The sequence below is a fragment of the Lampetra fluviatilis genome, chromosome 3 (genome assembly GCF_964198595.1).
Source record: "Lampetra fluviatilis chromosome 3, kcLamFluv1.1, whole genome shotgun sequence".
NCBI lineage: Eukaryota > Metazoa > Chordata > Hyperoartia > Petromyzontiformes > Petromyzontidae > Lampetra > Lampetra fluviatilis.
Window position 1 is genome coordinate 2,535,827 of NC_136277.1, and position 14,383 is coordinate 2,550,209.

Sequence of the window (14,383 nt, forward strand, 5' to 3'; positions counted from 1 at the left end):
AGTATGTCTGCTGATGCAACACTGAATGTCAAAGCAGGTTCAGAGTTTATTTGGTATTGTGGCAATGCTGCTGATAAGATGCACTACTCCCAGAATGCCATGTGGATGAGATGTGTAAAGCAATACTTTATTTTTTACGTGCAAACAGCGATGGGAAGAGTTGAAGTTGTGATAATTTATTTTGTATATTAAACGGGCATTGGGGCGGTGCTTTTGCCCGGTATATAGTCATGAGAGCCAGTGGTGTATATTCCACATTGCTATGGCGGGGGGGGGGGCATCCTTACAGTAATCGTCACAGAGACGGCTGGAGACATCTTCACGGACAGTAGAATTACGCGCAGAGCTCATGGGTTCCCGGCCACGGACGATATCGGAGCAGACAGTGATCTGAGTATCACCCACGTGGCCAGGATCAATAATTGACTGGATTATGGAGGCGGCAGGTTGATGCTGAGTGGTTAATGATCAACACGGTTCGTCTTGTCTCGAGGAGCCCCGAGCTTGGTTTCTCTACCTGACGACACCGACGTCTCCCATCATTCAACTCCACCTCCCTACCCGATCATCTCCCTCCATTCAACTACACGTCCCTCCACCATCTCCATCCATTCAATTCCACCTCTCTACCCCATCATCTCCCTCCATTCAACTCCACCTCCCTCCCCCATCTCCCGCCTTCATTCCCACACTTCCTCCCGCCCCCACTGATCCCCTCCCCCTCATCACGTGCCGCTTCGAGTGGCAAATTCCAGCGGTAACGACGAGGGGAGATGGAGCAGGAGAGAGGTGAGTGAATCTCCATTACCGCCACTCTCGTTATTCTAATCTCTACTAATTACGAGTGTCAGTCTCAACTGTATAAATTACATCACTCATTCGAAGTACTCTCACCCTTGGCAATTCCTCCTATTCCTTAATGTTGAGTCCGATTGACGCGTCCCGCGGCCGCGCTGATCGGGTTCTAGAGGGACTTGAGTTGAACCTGCTAGTATGTTACGCTGTGAGCGCGCTCAGAGAGCTCAGGCGCGCGTAGACAGCCCGAGCGAGATGAGACTTGAGGTGGTCAGCGGTGGTGGCTACGCTGCTACACGACGCGGCTTTCTGAAGTAGTAACCCAGCACTGGAGGCAGCAGCGAGGGTTGGTGGATCGCACACAGATGTTGTTGTGAAACTCCCTTTCCGTGGGTGTCGAGGAGGTGCTCTACCCTGGCCCTCTAATTGAAGGCAGTGTAGCAAGTTGGCTCATCGCCATCTGTTTCCGTCGGTATAGGGATAGACCGTTGCCCACTCGCGCGCTTGAATATTCCCCAGGGGCTCCAGTTTCCACCCACTTGTATAATTAATCGCTCATCAGTAATTAACGTCATCTGTGAGACAGGTGTGTGTTTATTGAAGGTGAGGCAGGTGAGAGTGTTTCCAGGTGAGTCAGGTGTGTCTGTGCTGTCGGTGTATCCAGCCAGGTGGCTCAGCGGTAGAGGGAGCGGCTCACAAGTGGGAGGTTTTGTGTTAAAATCCTGGTTGGATGTGGATTTAGCCCATCATCCCTCCTGGGTCGATAAGGAAGTACCACTTTGTGGGGGAGTCAAGAGTGGTTGTCTTATTGATAGACTCACCCCTGTCATAGGAATGTGGAATTTCCACCAGTGGCTGTGCAGCACTGTAAACATGAGATGAGCAGCAATGCCTAATTGGTCATGTTTGCTAAATGATATTAATATGTACTGAGTCTGCTTTGATAGATGTCACTCAACAAAGTGGATGAATATAAATTCAATGTTCATGTGTTTATCTTTTTTCATTACAGACGGGAGCTTCAAATAATGACCAGGGTCATTTCAAAGATAGCATTCAGCATATAATTGTTACGTGTGCATTTGTAGTTTAAATCAGATTAGTGGCTTAATTCAACATAAAACAAACGTTAAATAAAGCTCATATCGAGTACATCGTGGGTAGCGCTGTTTGTTGCAAGCCGCTTGACGTTTTGGCCCTTTGAGTCTGTGGTCAGCAGCTGTGTTTAAAATATCAAAACCTCAAACAAATTTTTATTTTGTTATCATCGAGAACATTCACTTTATTACAACAACAAAAATTACACGCTTATTTAAATACCAGTTATGTTAGCCCAAGTGGAAAACCCAGGAGATGGATATGGAACAAATCCTGGATCAGAATCAATGGCTCCAGGGTCTGGAGCCCCAGCCCCAGGATCTGGAATCGCGCCTTCAGGAACCGAAATCTCAGCTGCAGGGTCTGGAACAGCCGGAGAGACGGATCAGAAGGGCGGGTTCTTTGCAAGAAAGTCGGCGAAGAAGAAGTGTGAGTGAACTTGCAGATGATGTCTTCCTCGGCATCGTTGGCATCGTCGTCGTCAATGACAACCAAAGATTCACAGAGACACCCAGACCCGGGGCTTGAACTCATGCTCCCAGCGGTGCTGGCTTGGTGTCTAAGCCGAGGCCACCCTGTGTCTCCTGGAGACAGTGTTTTGATTAAGCCCAATACAGTAGGAATGGTTGTTCCCTCTTTACATTCTCCAGATTGCTGCTCCTCATCTGCCTGCTCTCGCGTTTGTTTCAAAAATACTGTTTTCTAGTGTCCAAAGCTCGAGGCTGAGTGGGCAATTGTCCCATGAGAAGAGGCACATAATGGCCGGCTTACCACAGTGTGATCTTTGAGTGGTACCTGTGGGTGATGAGAGCACTCCGAGACAATCACGGGGTCTCTCTGTCTCTCTCTGCCTCTCTCTCTCGTGTGTGTCTCTGTTTCTATATCACTGTCTCTCTCCTTGTCTCTATCTCGAGTCACTAATAATCATCTCAGCAACATCATGATGATGGTAATAATCATGATATCTATAATATTGATGATGATGCTATTCAGAAACATTGTAATTATGAGATGCAGAATCACTGTGGTGAAGGTATGGATGATGGTTTAGGTGATGAGGCTGCTGATGCTGATGGTGTTCATGTTGCTGTGAGTAGCCCAGGAGAAAGGCCTGGAGGAGAGGGCTCAGCGTTTCCGTGACGACGGCGTGCGACACAAGGCCAAGCTTATTGGGGTGGATGACGTGAGTGACTCACGCGGGGAGAAGCTCTGCCAGGACTCCATGATGAAGCTGAAGGTGAGTCAACCATAGTCACAGAGTCACAGAGTCATGTAGACCCACAGAGTCACACAGACACCCACAGAGTCCCACAAGACCCACAGAGTCACACAGAGGCCCACAGATGCCCACAGAGTCACACAGAGGCCCACAGATACCCACAGAGTCGCACAGAGAACCACAGAGTCACACAAGACCCACAGAGTCACACTGAGGCCCGCAGATACCCACAGAGTCACACAGAGGCACACAGAGTCACACAAGACCCACAGCATCACACAGAGGCCCACAGAGTCACACAGAGGCCCACAGATACCCACAGAGTCACACAGAGGCCCACAGAGTCACACAAGACCCACAGAGTCACACAAGACCCACAGAGTCACACAGAGGCCCACAGATACCCACAGAGTCACACAGAGGCCCACATATACCCACAGAGTCACACAGATACCCACAGAGTCACACAGACACCCACAGAGTCACACAAGACCCACAGAGGCCCACAGATACCCACAGAGTCACACAGAGGCCCACAGATACCCACAGAGTCACACAAAGACCCACAGAGTCACACAAGACCCACAGAGTCACACAGAGGCCCACAAATACCCACAGAGTCACACAGAGGCCCACAGATACCCACAGAGTCACACAGAGGCCCACAGATACCCACAGAGTCACACAGAGGCCCACCGATACCCACAGAGTCACACAGAGACCGACAGCTTGTTGCTGGTTGTTATTGACTGACCTTCGCTGTGGTTGACCCTTGGTGTGGTTGACTGTTGCCGGGTGTGGCTGTGTTGGTGGTGGTGGCCCCAGGGTTTTGCCGCGGCCGCTCGCTCCCGCGGGGAGCACAAACAGAGGGTGGTGATCCACTTGTCGCTCAGCGGACTCCGAATCTCCGACGACAAGTCCGCCGTGAGTCCGCGCCACCCCTAGATCTGTTCAGCCCTAAATTAGCACCTCACCTAGGTCCACTCAACACAATATGCCCACTAATGCCCTCTCCCCGCTGCTCTCACGTGGTTAGATAAAAGGCTGCTACATCAGAAATGTGGCTACCATAGCAGTATAATGATCCACGCAGTGGTCTTATGATCCAGAGGTGGCCAGTTCGACTCCATCTCCCGGTGTCACCGCAGTCAATCGGCAGGTCACTTGTGGTGGGGCAAAGCGTAGGTACTTCTTGAATACTTCTGGTTAGTGTGGAAGAATAAACCAATACACTAGCACTCCCTCTAGTGGAGACCTTTCCACCAACAATAAAGTGAGCGAGCAGTTTCAGTGCTGCGCCTTTACTTATGACGTGGTTAATGGACTCGCTGATAAACAGCGTGGCGCCTGCTTTACGAAACGGCCATCGACACGCCGAGCCCTCGTCCCACCAATTAGCACTAACGAGCCGCGGCTGTGGAGATTGGCAGTGGGCCGCTGCTGGGGTGGGTTGCGGATGCGCCGTCCCCTCACGATCCATCTAGCTCCTTCTCTACACAAGAGGAGCCGATGTCATCGCTCCATCTCCTTCGTGGACGCCCTCTAGGACATGTTCTGCTCGTTGCCTGTCGCTCCGTGTCTTGCCCCCTGTGTCTATGCCCCCTGTGACCCTGCCCCCCATGACCCTGCCCCCATGCTCCGCTGCCTCTGCCCCCGAGAGGTGGTGGAGCACGAGTCTGTGCTGGAGAAGATCTCATTCATAGCGAAGGACTCGACGGATACGCGTGCGTTCGGTTTCGTGTGCGGAGCCGAGGGGCAGCACCGGTTCTACGCAATCAAAACGGCGCAGCTGGTGAGGAGCCCTGGGCCATTGGCGATGGTTTGGTGGGTTGAAAGTTACGGGCTCAGTGTCCAGGTGCGTGAGCTCAGCACACGTCTCTCCAATTAGGCCAAGACAGTCCCGGTGGTGTCACAGTGGCCATGTTCCCATGTTCTCCACGAAACTCTTTGTGAAAATCAGGATTTTGTCGCCAGTTAAAATGTCCTGGACTCGTTACATGGGCGTGGGCGAGGCTGCATGAGTAGTGGGCGGAGCTACCGGATGAGTGGGAGGAGCTGTGTTACAAGTGGGCGGGGCTAGTAGCTGAGAGGGTGGAGTTAGCTGAGGGTGGGGTTGCCAGCAGCACCATTGATATTCACTAAACTTCGTGTTTCTGTCATGTCTCCATCCATTGTGTCCTCCTCGTTTCTCCATCTGTTGTATTGTCCTCTTGTTCCCCTTCTCTCCGACAGGCTGAGACGGTGGTTGCAGACTTGAGGGATCTCTTTCAGGTCGTGCAGGGTCTGAAGATGAGGGTCAAGGTTGAAGACCCTGGGGTTGAGCAGGTAAGGTGTTCCACCTGGGCTCCAACAGGTGAAGGGCACCGGAGCCAGGGCTGCTGTACTGTCGGCCTTGTGTACAGTGTAACCTGTGGCCCTCCTGGGCGGCTATATTGCTCGGAGGGCACAGATGCTGACCCAGCATCGAGCTATCCACGTGGAGCTATCTGCATGGAGCTACCCGCATGGATTATTTGTGTCTTGACGCGAGGCCAATGCCACGATCAGGGTAACATTGGGGGAAAACCACTGCCTTTTAGATACAAAAATATAGTATAAGTTTGACATGTCAGGCCTTTAACTATTTATTGTCAGGCAGTGTGTGGATGATATCACAACCGTGGTGAAGCCGCGTAGAGGAGACATGTTGCAGTCAAAGCTGGATACAACGCGGGTGTCTGGGGCCGTGAATAACACGCAGTATAGGCTACCCACGCTATCATGGGAAGCACACTCTGGAAGGTCACCGAACTGCACAGATGTCTGTATACAGTGCAGCGTCGTCTCAAGTGCCAAGAGTCTGACCGCGTAACCAACCTGTAAGAGATATCGTCGTATCTGCCAGACGGCCGTTTTCCACTTCTTATTTTGAGCAACACTTATGGTCGGTTGTCGGCCACAAAGAAGCTGTGGAGTCTGCAGCGCAAGAGCCGTGACCCGATGGCAACGCAAACACAAACGTGTTTGTGCCCACTTGGAATGCCCGATTAACGTGAAGTTCATGTGATTAGTTTTTTTGTAGGACGAGAGTTGACCCGTGTGGTGAATCTGAATCCACTGTATTACGAGCCGTGTCGCTTCGGGCGTTGACCACAACTTGTTCGTTTTTTCTTTCCAGATAACACCAAACGAACAGAGTCATGATGGAGACATAATGCAGGTGAGTGGCGTAGGTATTCCTAACCAATGTTCCCCTGGTTTAGCCAAGACAGTCCTGGTGGCTTCAAATGGTCACGAGCGAGTAGATCGCCATCAGAAGGTTGTGGTAGCAATTGCTCATTAATGTTGGGTAGAGTGTTGCCCCCTCGCACGGGTGGGTTTCTCCAGGAACTCCAGTTTCCTACCACGTATAAACATTGATTCTTAATTGCGTTGGCCAAATGTTCAAATATAGGACCACAGAGCTTGGGCAGTTGCTGGCGCCTATCCTGACTGCCTTCCTGCCTGTCTGGTTGTCGGCGCCTCCGTGCAAAAGCTGCCACGGCACCACAGATTCTACAACAGTGTTTTGATCTCTGCTGTGTGCGTGGAAAACGCTGTGTGTACGGCGTGACTAAGTAAAACATCAGTAGTCATGTTACTGCTGGGTGGCTGCTGCTATTGTGATTTGTCCCCTGCGCCGTGCACTTAGGGTGGAGAGACACTGTTTGGACGTGACGAAGACACCAACAAAATCACGAATGTGAGTTTTTTAAAGCCCCAATGGGATTCCAGCGAATCGAGAGATTTTTATTCTTATTAAATTATTATAAAATTGGAATCCCTTTGTGAGAGAAGTTAGAAGGGGTTGCACTTGTTTAATGATGTCGTGTTACACCAATCTAGGGACTGGATCAGCTGGATCTGTTTGGGGTCATGTCGACCCAGCCGGACATCAGCATCAGCCCGACTGTGAGTTCATGTGTTCTGTACAGCCACAACAACAACTGCCATTCGCCACTAAGTGATGGTGACGTCACCACGGTGCTTGTGTCAGACTATGTGCACGTTAAGGCCACGTGAAGTGTCAAACGACCGCTGGCAGTAGGTCACAGGGCAGACCCAGGTGCCATGGGCCGACTGACTGAGATGACTGGCCGATGGACCACCTGTGCCTCCTACTGTGCCAACTTGCTGTGTTTTAGCCGCTCGTTGTGAGCGTCACTGCTCTGCCCTCCTTTGTTGCTGGAGGGTGGACTCCTCCAACTTACCAGTAGCGTCCTTCACGAGCCTCCTCCACACACACGCACACATATGCGCACACATACACACGTGTACACAAACACTTGCGCACATACACGTGCACACACACAAAGACAAAGATCCCCTGTATAGCCTTTAACAGACAGTTGGGCGTGGGTGGTCAGCACCACGCCAGGCTGCCTTTGTCTCCCCAATGGCAATGTTTACACATCACACCAGTTACGTATTTGAGGCTGAGTCGACCTAGGGGAGTTCCCAAGACCGATTCAGATAATGGTCACTGGTGTTGACAGTGAACAGGAAATAAACTGGGGTGGCGTAGTATGCTAATCGTTGCTCCACACACACACATCCCCACGTAATTACACACGCACAAACTCTTTAATAGACACACATTTTTGCACGCACATAAAAGCACACGGCGCAACTAGATAACTTTGCAAATTGATTTGGGACGGTTGATTGAATGTTGGACACTGCCATTGGATGGGCTCCCACCTGGTTAAGTGCATCAGTCGTTAATGTAATGAATAACGGATTGTTTTATTATTTCAATTAATGTCAACACCGGTCTATAGTTTTGCTCGTGTTGAATGAACGCTGCTGAAACAATAGACTCCCAGAAGGACGTGTGACGATGGCATGTGAAAAAAATACTAATTGTGTCGTAATGAGTTTTGTGTTCATTGTTTTTGCTTTGAATGCACGCATAGTCTACACAATAACAATAACTCTGTAACAGTAAGAGAATAACGTCCTGCCACTACGAGTTTTGCACTAACAGTGTTGCTAATCACAATTACGACCGACATCGTGAAAACGAGACGCAGGAACTCAGGGTAGAGCAAGCAGCTCGAGCACGGAAAGTCGGGAGTTCAAGTCTTGGTTTGGTATTAACCCAGCCCATCATAACATGAGTACTGCTTTGTGAAGATGTCAGCAGTGGTTGTCATATGGGTAAACTCGAACCTGCCATAGGAACGTATAATTTCCACAACTGGCTCTACAGGGTGTAAACAGGAGATGAGAACCAACGCCTCAATGCTCACTTGAGCAGCAGCAGGACAACAACAAAGCGGTGCTCATTTTACCGACCCCCAGTCAACCTCCTGCGACTCCTCGCTCTACCGCTGAGCTACCAGTGCGGATGCCACTTCTAATCCTGCCACTGCTACTACCATTACTCACTACTGCCACTAACATTACAACTATTACCACTGCCATTACTCACTACTACTTCTACTACTACCATAACTCACAACTATTACCATCACTCACAACGACTATTAACTACCATTGCTCACAACTGCTGCGACTACCATTACTCACAACTGCTGCCACTGCTACTTCTGCTACTACCATAACTAGCAACTACTACTCTTGGTATTGATGTTACTAACTACCTCCACAACTACTACGACTAGTGCCATTACTAACTACTACTATCACCACCAGTACTGCTGCCTGGTTGTGGTTCTGGCTGCAGTGGTGGGGGCAGTTATGTGGTAACGCTCGTGTCTCCACTGTCCAGAGGGCCTCATCCCAGCCACCGTCTTGGTTCTCCTTCAACGATAACCACAACCACGTCCCCTCTCATCTCTCCGAACCAAGCCCGTGGGGGTCCGCCCCCCCCCAAACCACTCCCTCATCTACGAGTCCTGCAGTAAACCCCTTTGCCGACATACACGCAACATCATCATTGCCACCGTCATCATCACTTTCATCATTGGCACCGGGGAACCCGTTTGCGCACGGATACATGGATTCGCTGCGTAACGGATCATCAGCTCTTCCGGCCACCGCTGCCGCCGCTATCATCACACCACCCCCCAGGAACAAGAACAACGTGTCTAATCGAGCAGCCGGCTCCCAACACATGCAGGTTACGTTTTGTGATTCATTCACGTGACTAACCAATAGAGTAGAGCAGTCAGTGTGAATGATGATTTATTACAGTAATTCACTAATTAATTCCAGTCACTCTATAGTAGCGCACCGGTGGTCAGTCACCTCCTTGTCACTCTTCTATCGCCACTACCATGGTCACTGTTTCCATGAACTTCACACATTGATTCCTCTACCCGGGTTGAGGACTCGGTTCTGCCTGATTTGTTCGATCTGAAGTGTGTTCAACCACCACACTGCAGGTCAGAATAATCCACTCACCCAGCTACTCACTCATCCACTCACTCAATAACCTTTTCACCCACCCACTCACCACACCCACCCACCCGCTCTCCACACTGTAAGTCACCTCACTTCTTATGTTTCTTCCCTCGTATTGCTCCACTTTGGAAGAATTCCAACTCTTACAACATTAACCGCGCTCTATTCAAGAATGTGTTAACTTTTGCAACTGTAATAGTGATGTTTTGTTGCTGGCGCCATGATGTGCTGAACAACTATTGCACAGATCTCAATTTATTTGGGGGAAACCTTTTTCTTAGACTTTGTGTTGTTATTCAGCCAGGGGACCCAGTGCAAGTGGCTTCCAACTCGAATGTTGCGAGTTCCTATCCAGTCCATTAACATTGCACCCTGTGGGGTTAAAATGATTACCACTCTGTGGGGAAGATCAACTGCGGTTGTCTTTTTGAGAGATTCTCCCCCGCCATAAGAATGTGGAATTTCCACCACTGGCTTGGCTGTAGAGAGATGAGCATCAATGCGTAAATGCTAATTTGAACCGGAAATCATTTTCATGTTATGTTCTATTGCTGTGTTAATGTTTTAATTGATTCCGTTTCAGACTCCGGGATCACTTGAGCTCTTTGGCTCAGATCTGTTCTCCTCAGCTGACGCCTCCTCGACTGGTGTGTCTTAGACGTGGGGTGTGCGACTCTGTGTAGGAGTGTCCTGTAATGATGAGTCATGTTGTGGATGAATCTGGTCTAATGTCTCTTTGAGCATCGTTGTGGAGAATGTAATAAAATACATAACCAGACAAACATGCCTTCTTCACTTATCTGTCCCACCACAAAAAGTATTGTTTATACATCCAATGCGTGGTTGCTTGTATTGTTATCGTGTTGAACCACCATTGCTGAAATTATGGCACTTCCAGAAGGCCCTTTGGCTTATTAGCATAAAATATTTTATTTGGAGGGATTGATATAAGGAGGCGCATTGCCTGCCTTATTTTGTAAAAAAAAAAAATCCATTAAACGTCTTTTGCTTGCAGCTCAACTCACAAAAACCACTTGCGTCTCTTTTCTCTACAGGCCCGAGCCTGTACACCGCCGCCTCAACACAGTCCAATATAGCCGCCCTGCAAGGCCTACACACCGCCATCACCAACGCCGTCACCTTCGGCTCCCAAATGCCGTACCCACCGAGGCCCTCCGGCTTCTCACAGGCGGCGCCGACGGCCCACCTCCCTAAGCCTCCAACCGCGATCCCCAGTCCCCAGGCCTTTCCGGTACTGGCGATAGCCGGAGCATTTGGCCTCGCTCAGGCTCCGTTCGGTGCCCAGTCACAGCCGGCATCGGCGTGGGCCTCGCCACCTGGCATGGCCTACCGAGCCACGTCGCCCGCCATCGGCGCCGGTGTGTGGCCGCCGTGCGGGCCGCCGCCATCGCCGTGGGGTGCAGTGCAGCCGGCGGCGATAGCTCAAGCCGCGGCTCAGTCCTATCAGCCCAATCACTTCCAGGTCGCGCCAATTTTGACGCCGCCGGTCGCGATGCCGGTCGCGGTGCCGGTACGTGGTGTTGCAGTGCACGGGGAGAGGCCCAGGCCATCACAGACGGACGCGTTCCAGACGCTGGACCCGCTGGGCAGTGGTGGCGCTGGGGCCGGTGTCGGGGCTGATGTGCCGTGGGGGAAGGAGATGTTCAAGATGGCACAGCCGGCGAAACCGTCACTCAGCCAGATGCAGAACGGTGCGGGTGTGTGGTAGTGATGGTGGTGTATTAAAAAACATGGTGACGTCGATGGTGGTGATCATGAGGATGATATGTTGATGTGCTAGAGAGGATGGTTATGTGTAGATGGTGGTGTGTTCGATAGGAATGTGATGTGTCGATAATGGTTTGTTGGAGATGGTGATGTGGTTATAATCATGGTAGTGGTAAGTTGATGGTGATGCTTATGCTGTTGGTTCCACAGGAGCAACCATGCCATCGACCAATCAGCAGTGGCCTGGGCAGAGCCTTGCAGGGACAACCGCCTTCCCTACAGCCAATCAGCATCAGCCGGCACAGCCCACCCCCACAGGGGCCATCCTCGGAGCTCCTTCATTGGTGGGTTCTGTGTGGCTGACGTGGCTTGGACCCAGAGTTCATGTCACAAATGAGCAGGCAATTCCTCTCCTTCCCATATCTGTCCCTGCACATACAAAATTAAATGTCTCCGTGTCTATTTGTCTGTCTCTCTCCGTGTCTCTCTCTTGTTTATATTACTCACGCAGTGCCAGACACATGGCTATGAAGAACGTGTTGGCATTCACGTGTAAACAATGCTTCCCGCTGTGCTTTAAGAACTCCTGCTACCTGTAATTTTGTTCGAATCCTTCTATTCACCTGCGGGTTATCCGTGGGTAATGGGCATTACCTCATTACTCATTTGTATTCTGTTCACTGCTAAGATTTGTGTAGCAACTTCATCCTATTATCTGGTGGTTATCCACAATATTTTACCCCACGGATAACAAGAGTAAAATCCAGGTTACCCCGCAGATAACAGGATCTGTGATATTGGTTACCCATATCACCATGGCTAAGAGGAGTTCCCCTGCAATACACAACACAAAATAATCATTAGGAGTGCAGAACATTGTATTCCAAATGCAGATACACTCATTCACATATACATTTCACATTACAAATCATAGTTTGCACACGCACGTTACAAGGTAGAGGTGCAGCGTTGCAATTGCTTACATCACTGCTGGCAGGTGCTCCATCTATGAGAGGGGGCTCTAGAGGGTATGTAGTCTGCGCTTCCATGCTGACAAGACATGCTGAAAGAGGTGGGCCTACCCACACTTTATCCTACCGGACACGATCTACAGATTGACTGTTGGGTGGAAAGAGGCGGTGCGGGGGGGGGATTTGAAAACCTTTACCCTGCTGTCGCAACTGCCTGCTGTGCCAGAAGATCAAATCCAATTGGTAACCTCTGGATTGCAAATCCCAGTGTGGCAACATTACACCACTGTGGCAGATCCTGTGTCAATGTACCAAATTAGCATCATATTAAACAACCAACATTCGCCAATAAGCGGCAGTGACGTCACCACGGCGCTTCTGCCAGCATTCGTTGCTCATACCACTACACAGCATAGCAGAGTGAAGTTTGTGATGTTAATGTCTCTTCCTCTATTCCTCTACCTCCCTCAACCCACAGGTACCACAGGTTCCTTGGCAGCAGGGGCCAACAGGTTCTGATGCTTTTGGTGGTAACCCGTTTGGCTTGTGAGGGTGGCAAAGCCACCCAGAGATCCCCACCATGAGTCACCCATCCTCCCCACGAGTCCAGGCGCCTGGTCCCCCCGGCCTGTGGTGGGCCCCAGTGCAATTGCACTGCCTGCACACTCGCTCGTTAGTTATACACCAGGCCTAGGTGAGTCTTCCGTTTGGCAAATCGATTTCTCAGATTACAGAATTACAAATGATCAGCAAACTCGAATATTCGTAAAAAGCCGATTAAGATATCTAACACAAAATAATCCTTAGCGTCATATTATTTGGTCTTTCGGTAAAGTCACGTAGATAGGTTCAAAGAAATTTAAAAAAAAAAAAGAACAAACTACGATGTTTCGATCGCAACACAAGCGATCGAAACGTCGTAGTTTTTTGTTATTTTCTTTGAATCTATCTGCGTGACTTTACCGAAAGACCCAAGAATATGAATTCTTACATTCACGAAAGCTTTAAGTCAAGATTGAATCCTTAGCGTCGTCGTGGAAAATAGAATAAAATATATAATCAGACACTACGTCTCATATCTGCCCCTCCACATAACACATCTCATTGGCCACGGCCTTCTGGAAGTGCATATGATCAGAATTGGTTCAACACAAGCAAACCTCAAAACTGGTTTCTACATCAGCAGTCATGCTTGCTTAAACCAATGCTGGTGAAATAGTTGTTTTGGTAATGTGATAATCACCGGTATAGTCTGAACACCACTTAAGGTGGATTACAATTCCAACGCCAATGCCTGAATGTTAGGAATGTAGACACTGCAAACACTATTAATATTCGTAGCTACCCAGCGCAATAAACGAAGCCAATTAGTGTTATGTTTGGCGATCGCGTACGGTATAGTTTTGTGGACGTGTTGCTTAAACGATGATTGAAATGTATGGATTTAATTGTCAAAAACAATATTTGCACACATTTTATTTATGTGCAATGTAAAAAAAATTGTGCATAAAACATGAATTTTACTTTTCTCACCGTGTCCTCAGGTTGTTGCGTGTGTACGCGTCACCTTAATATTGACCAATCAGGATCAAGCATTCACCAGTATTCCAATCACAAGCAGGCAGTCGATATCGGCTACCAATCACCATCGCAATGAGCCAGGAGGCAAATGTAAACACTGGAACGCTGACTTGGTTAACCCTTTGATCAGTACCTTATAGCAACACGACTTTATACTATCTTTGTTCATATTGGATCATGTTTAGGAGCTATTGTGACCCCACGTTGCACGTAGAATAAATGCATCAAAACTTTCAAACTAAGTTGCAAAGCTGATCATTAATTACATGTACTTTTTTTTTATACAACCTAGGAATATAGGTAATAAACAAGTGATAACTATGGCCTATTTTCAATATACGTTTTGTAATGTTTTCCAAATGTTTGAATGCCAAATATTAGGTGACAGAAAACATTGTTGATAATCACTTTTCATAATCAAATATATAACAAAAATATGCCATGAACACTGGTTTTTGCCTCCAACAACACCAGGCCACAAATTCATTTATGCTGACAATTTTTCGTTGGGGGCGCTGGGAGTGACAAAGAAACAGAAGAGAGCCCCCCCGCTGATTTAGATGGAACAATATTTCCAAACACTGGTGCCTGAAACCTAACCTTG

The 14,383-nt window shown here is 49.1% G+C and overlaps 1 protein-coding gene across 4 annotated transcripts; it reads left to right on the top strand.

The window, feature by feature from the left end:
- The first annotated feature begins 681 nt into the window (after window positions 1–681).
- On the top strand, window positions 682–13,727 carry LOC144951295 (uncharacterized). 4 transcript variants are annotated; one of them, XM_078881498.1, is made up of 14 exons: window positions 682–789; window positions 1,808–2,322; window positions 2,991–3,130; window positions 3,938–4,036; window positions 4,773–4,904; window positions 5,345–5,437; window positions 6,270–6,311; window positions 6,783–6,833; window positions 6,977–7,042; window positions 8,865–9,215; window positions 10,083–10,146; window positions 10,555–11,211; window positions 11,438–11,571; window positions 12,677–13,727. In XM_078881498.1, exons 2-14 carry the CDS (start codon window positions 2,121–2,123, stop codon window positions 12,746–12,748), a joined length of 2,103 nt encoding a protein of 700 aa, XP_078737624.1. In that variant the 5' UTR covers window positions 682–789; window positions 1,808–2,120; the 3' UTR covers window positions 12,749–13,727. The 4 variants fall into 4 exon arrangements, with proteins under 4 accessions (XP_078737624.1, XP_078737641.1, XP_078737632.1 ...); XM_078881515.1 differs by having other exon boundaries at window positions 8,865–8,996; XM_078881506.1 differs by having other exon boundaries at window positions 4,803–4,904.
- The last annotated feature ends 656 nt before the right edge of the window (window positions 13,728–14,383 follow it).